Source organism: Opisthorchis viverrini (genome assembly GCF_000715545.1).
Source record: "Opisthorchis viverrini unplaced genomic scaffold opera_v5_487, whole genome shotgun sequence".
NCBI lineage: Eukaryota > Metazoa > Platyhelminthes > Trematoda > Opisthorchiida > Opisthorchiidae > Opisthorchis > Opisthorchis viverrini.
In genome coordinates, this window is record NW_008752141.1 from 132,424 (window position 1) to 138,650 (window position 6,227).

The 6,227-nt window shown below is 46.0% G+C and overlaps 1 protein-coding gene across 1 annotated transcript in view; it reads right to left on the minus strand.

Annotated features, from left to right (window-relative positions):
* Window positions 1-627: 627 nt before the first annotated feature.
* Window positions 628-6,227, minus strand: part of T265_15409 (hypothetical protein) — a gene marked incomplete at both ends in the record, with an annotated part of 16,865 nt that continues 11,265 nt past the window's right edge. Inside the window, 2 exons of the mRNA XM_009177959.1 lie at window positions 628-1,367; window positions 5,108-5,209. Coding sequence (XP_009176223.1) covers window positions 628-1,367; window positions 5,108-5,209 — 842 coding nt within the window. The remainder of the gene's footprint in view (window positions 1,368-5,107; window positions 5,210-6,227) is intronic.

The following is a 6,227-nucleotide window of genomic DNA, read 5'->3' on the forward strand; positions in this document are numbered from 1 at the left end:
GACGTAATACAGTACTCATAAGGTTGCTGGAAATTCTTCAACAGCCCACAACGGGTTCCGTCCTTCTTGGAGCTCATCAGCTAGGCGCAGTCCCCGAGTTTCTACTTGAACTCAAATTTCACGAAATTAGCGAAACACTCATTTGCAAACCAATTTGTTTTTTTAAGGGAGGCTCACCTAGAAACCAGCTAAATCTCTTTTCTATGCTGTTTTAGGTCAGCTGTTTTGAATTTCAGTAAAGCTTCAAAGACATCGCACAAAGGCGACCAAATGAGAGTGAAGAATGTCAGAACAGCAGAATTGATAGCCCTTACCATACCAGTACACGCTACTGCTAACTCGTCTGAAGAGCGTTACGGATAGCCTACAGAAATGAGAAGTTCAACTGTGGTCGATTAATTTGTACAGGCTTGGAGAACTGGGACGTCCTTAGTTCGCCAATCGTCTACCGATGTGCATTTAGTTCCCTAGTGTGGAGACTTGCGATCCCCAGCACAGTAGTCATTGAGGGACTAAACGGGAGGGCGAAAAGTTAAGCTGTTGTGGCGGTCGTTCAATCAAATAGGCGGCTGGATAACGAAGAAAGCAAAAAATAGTAGTCCAAACACTTGGGGATAGGACAATTACCTGTATTCCTTCGTTCTGTTGCTCGTTGGAACCGGACTTTGGGTCGGCCGGTTGTTCAGTGGTGTCTAGGAGTTCCTCTTCCTCAGAGACGTAAATCAATGGGTCAGGATTGACCGCGACACTGATGCGCTGGTTAGCGTGAAGGTTGGGTGGAACAAGACTGGTCGGAAGCAACTGGAAGTGACCCAACAAGGCTCCGGTACTGTAACGTTGCTGGTTGGGTAAGTAGGAGCACACGTACGGATACGGAGGAACCGAAGATGAGGGAATAAAAGCTGAAGGAGGGCGTTGATTAGAAGTGGGCACATAGCAGAGTCCAGTCATGTCTTCATTTCTCATTGGGTGAACCCTGTCCTGTAAAACACTTGGCACCGGAGACGTCGAGTGTGTTGGGCTCAGACCGCCATGTCGGGGATGAAGTAACATGCTGTCGGGACGGTGTGACGATGACTGAAAGCAGACTGATTCAGCATCCAATGAATTTGCTGGAGATGGCATAGAACCGGGATAAAAAGGGATATTCTCACCCGTGGTTGACTTCATTCGTCGGTTAGATTTTCCGAAACACTGGCAACCATTAGAGGACTGTCCAGCTTTATCCAGGAAAAGGTCATGTGATCTGGAGGATCCTGTTTGTTGGTTAGCGTTTTTGGGGAAAATGACGGGTAGGAGTGCAGCAAACAAACTCAAGAGTCCTCCGGAGCATGTTAGTACGTAGGCCCATCCGATATGACACCGGCCTGTGCAAAACCAAATGGAAGCCAGAGAACGGATCAGACAGCAATTATCCAACTGAAGTTTATGCTGAGGTTGAGAATTTTGTAGAAAATCGACTGGTTCTCTGTCTCTCGACTTCCCCCTATCCAGGCCTGGCAACCTCCAAGTATCTCAGCCCTCGTGTTTCTCTCCGGTGGCACCGAAAGGGTGCTACAGCTGAACAACCCGAAACTGGGTCATCGCTATGGAACTCGTTTTATTTCTCAAGGTCATAGAGCGGTCCTGTGTCACTACACAGTTATATCAGGATTTCCGGACTTTAACCCCAGCTCATTTAAAGTGATTACATGTGATACCAAGACTGATGCGCCCCCGTACGTGCCTATAAGGACCCCTGAACATTCGTTCGATCCCAATGAATCACTAACAGTGACATGGTCTCTAAATTGACAAGACTATGTCTGGTGGTGTCACCCGGTGGAGGTAATGCACATCAAGCAGAATCGAGCGGTACCAGACAGTAAAGTCTTCACTGCAACACTGGCACATTTGGACATGGAAAGGCGTGTGAGGGGAATATCATGAACATCTGCTATAAACAGATACCATATGTGTAACGGCCGAGCGATCGATGAACGAACTTAGAGTGTGCAACATGTTAACTGTGTTCGTAATGCTATACTGCATTTTATAGTCAAAGGCCAGATAGATTTTAACGGTGATTATGATTCACGGTGGAAAACAGAGAGCATTTTGTTACCGACATCCCCATGGACTTTGACCGATTCTACTGAGAGGGAAAATGATGACCGATAGTGCAAGTGATCGCTCGAAAGTAGGACATTCAACAGGTCCTTGTTGACCGAAGTCAATAATCCTCACCTGTAGCATAGGGCAGAATTCAACATGAGCAAACAGAGTGAATTATTCATGTCATGAGAGGGTTTGCTCCATTCCAAATTTTTCGGTGTTTCGAGAAGCCAACAAAGATGTTGACACTCGTGTTCTGATATGCTCAGGCACTGGAAACTTCGTCCTTAAAATACACTGTACGGTTGCAGACCTGAGTTTCACCGCTTCCCAGGTTATTGGCAACAAGGCTGGTTGTTTTTTGTTTTCTCTGTCGGATATAATCGTGTTTGAGCTAACGGTAGATGTGTGATCAGTCGCTTTGCAAGATGCCCGAGGGTTACAGAGGAATCCGCCCACTAACCTGGACGTGTGCGCCATTGTCCCCACTTCAGGCGCTGTCATTCTGTTCACTGTTTAGCTTAGGTAGGCTACACGATCGTAAAACGAACGTATTTGGTGCTGATCAGACGACCAGGATCATCCGACAGATCTAAAGTGATATGAACTCAGTAGTATTGATCCCATGTGGGACAAACAAGATAGCTACATGAACAATCGGATCACCTTCAGTTTTCTTGGGAGCTCGCCACGTGTAGCGAGAGCTATCATCTCAATAAGAACAAACCACGCCTTCGTTGGAAGCTCATCAACCTCTGTGTGAGTAGTTTGGGACTATTCTTTACCCACCATAGAAAACATCCTATCCAAGTCAGAGGAGGAACACTACACCGTATCTTACACTATTTGTTTGTGTTTGTTTTGATGTAGTCAATTTATACTTTGATGGATACAGCCACTTGCCAGGCGGATAGTACTCGTGAGTTGCGCACGAATCATTTGCTCCCTCTCAATAGCAGTTGGTGGTTATCAAAAGGAAACATCTCGGTGTTCCATACACCGAGCCAGCTGTCACTCAGCTAAATCTGCCGTCTTGAGTCCAGGAAGTCTGGTAGTACTGAATTTGGTGACGCATTTCAGTCCTCTGGATAATGAGAGACGGCTGATATTTTTTCAACGTCAGAGTTGCGATTAGTTTTACGTTCTGGAAAAAAATAAGACACCAACAAAGACCATTTTGTTCAAGTGTATATATCACTTGGTTGCCGTAAAACGGAAGTGTTGCAGGACTTGTGAGTGGACATTCGTATAACTAGGAAGAACCACACTTACGTTAAATCAGTTGGAAAACGCTTGGAACCGATTCAGAAGTTACCGTTTTCAAAAATAAGTTTGGGAAACGATCAGTCGATTTATAGCTAGGCAGTGTTTCTCTTTTGACACAAAGCTTCATCAGGCCAAGTGACCATGTCACGTGGTTGGTTGAGGCGGAAGGAGAAGCAATCAGGCTAAAGCTACGTTATGTGTCGGCTAAGGAACTTCGTTCATTAGGGTGAGTCATCAAGTGTTGAGACCGATGGGCAACCTGTATAAATTTGGGTTCAGCTAAGAGTTTAGTTCTTCCGGTTCGCTTCACGTGAAGATCCCTCTTGAACGTCATTTACACTTTTCGCCCGTCTCTGTGGACGAGCCAGTGCTACGATAGTTGTGTAAGAAAGAGAAATTCTGTGGAAAAAATCGCTCGGCTGTAGTGCCCTTTCAGTGCCTAACTGCCATGCCACCAGAAGGAAGCACGAGGGCTGGGATACTGCCAGGTTGCCCAAGCCTAGACAGGGGAAGTCGAGAGGCAGAGGTCGGAATCGAAACACGGACCTTCCGGTCAGTAAGTCCGCGCTCTCAACACGGAGCTATCTCTGTGAACTTTGGTCGGTTTGGGATTTCTATCCCCCTTTTGGCTGGTGATCCTCTGTTTATCGGCAAACATACATTATCACTTAAGAGCTCGGTTTATCTAAGACCGCTTGCCGTACGGCCGTCACACTCTCGATTCTATTCGAAATGTGAGGCTGGGTGATTTCCAAAGCCTCGAGTACCAGCTAATGTGGTATGAATAGCAGTCCCCATATTGAAACTTCTGCATTCTCCAGGTTTGTCCTATGCCCTGTGTCTACGCAGCTGGAGCAAAACAGCAGGAGTTAAGCTAGACATGTACACTACTCGACCGAAAACTCAGTAGTCCATGCCGAACCTGGCAAATGTCGGGAGATGCAAATAAAACAAAGTCTTGCAACAGATGTTTTTCGCTTTCATCGATTTGTCCATTGGACAACGCGACGCGATTTTGTCCTCGCAACCAGACTTCCACAGATATGATCGGTTATTGAGAGTAACATCAGTTTTACAAAGCTACTATAGAGAGTAAGCGCACTCCGGTAGATAAAAGATCTGTGTTTGATAAGTGACCCATACCGTAATAAGGAACCACATTGGTCAGTGGTCTTTCACGAAAATGACTCCAGTGGCAAACGCACCATAGTACGCCGCTTAACCCAGAGGGGAGAGGAGGAATCCTGGCATCTCGGTCGGAAGAATGAGGAGCCTCAGACATTCCAGCGTAACTTCTAAGCGACCTTCATCAGGTAATCATGGTGCCTTGTTGCCTCACAGGACGCTCATAGGCTGGAGGCATTGTTCACTGAATTTTATAAAACACCCCTCATAAGCCATCGTAAAGTACTCACGGGTTATGCACTGACATATACCTCAAAGGCAACAGAACGTGACAATACTATAAGTAGAATAACTCAGACTTGGGCGAGATGGCCCAAGTGGTTAAAGCGCGAATTTACTGACCGGAAGGTCTCTGGTTCGAACCCTACCCCTACCTCTCGACTTCCCCTGTTTAGGCTTGAGCAATCTGGTAGCATCCCAGCCCTTGTGCAAACTTCAGGTGGCATGGCAGTTAAGCACCGAAAGGGTGCTACAGCTGAATGATATATGTATAATAAGTAATAATAAAAAATAATATAAATAATAGGAAAGGTCAACTTCTGCGCGATAACTTAGCACTTACCCAAATTGAAGATGTAGGCTTCCTCGCCACAGGCTTGTCGCACCTCGCTATTGCCTGTCCATCCGACTGGATACAAAACACATGAGATGAGAGCCAGTAATCCTGAATGACAAGAGAGATACAAACAGAGAGAGGGAGAGAGTGAGGGTGAGTCACATTTCAAACTAATGTGGAAGCGATTCGGATAAGTAAGCAAAGCGTTGTTTGGCTGACCTCATCGCTTTGTTTGTTTCAAGCGTCTGTCCACATGGAGTAGGCACGTCACATCGACTTGCAACTCATGAGCTACGAGGACATGAAGCCGAAGGAGACAAAGGTGACTTCTAGAACAAGAACAAAACAGCCAGAAGTTTTCCCCTGTTGTCCTACAGATAGTCACAGGGTGTCTAGAGGACGAAGGCTCGAAAAATCTGTAAAAAAAATTCACTATTCTTGGATTGTAATAGTCAAATGTGAACTGATACCGGAAAATAAGCGATGGAATAGTTCAGCCCTTATGTTGAACCCTGGATAATATGAGACTTACAGAACGTGTAGGTGGGTCGTTGTGGTCAATACAGGAACCTGGCGATGAGGGACAAGATAGAGGCTCAGGTTATTCCTGACACGGTTCTAGCCTAACCAAGGTAAGGAACAGGTTGTCTTGCGACTTCAATGTTCCACATTCTGTCTTAACAACCTCACGATTCATGAGCCCGTGGGTGCCTATTCAGTATGGTCCTTCATATCATGACCTAATCCCCATTCACCTCAGAAAACGAATGCGACTTGAATTTGAAAGGAGCTAAACAACCTGATGAAGCAGTTGCTCACAGCAACGACAGGCATTCGGTGAAGAAAAAACTGACGATGACAGTAGACCAGCGAGCACTTTCAGCATACAGCACGAACGGCATTAGGATTTCAAGTATCCTTAGGTGTGTAGTCTCTGATCATCTCCAGTACATCGCTTGTGATGCAGTACGGTATACGGTGCCTGATTGATTTATATGTAGGTATTGGTGATGCACAACCTTGCTTACTGGGCTTCGGTCCTTTCTTTTATCCACAGAATGGTTTATCCCCGAATCTGAAGGGACGTGTGTATCAAGCTACAGTACGGGCTGTCTTGTTGTATGGC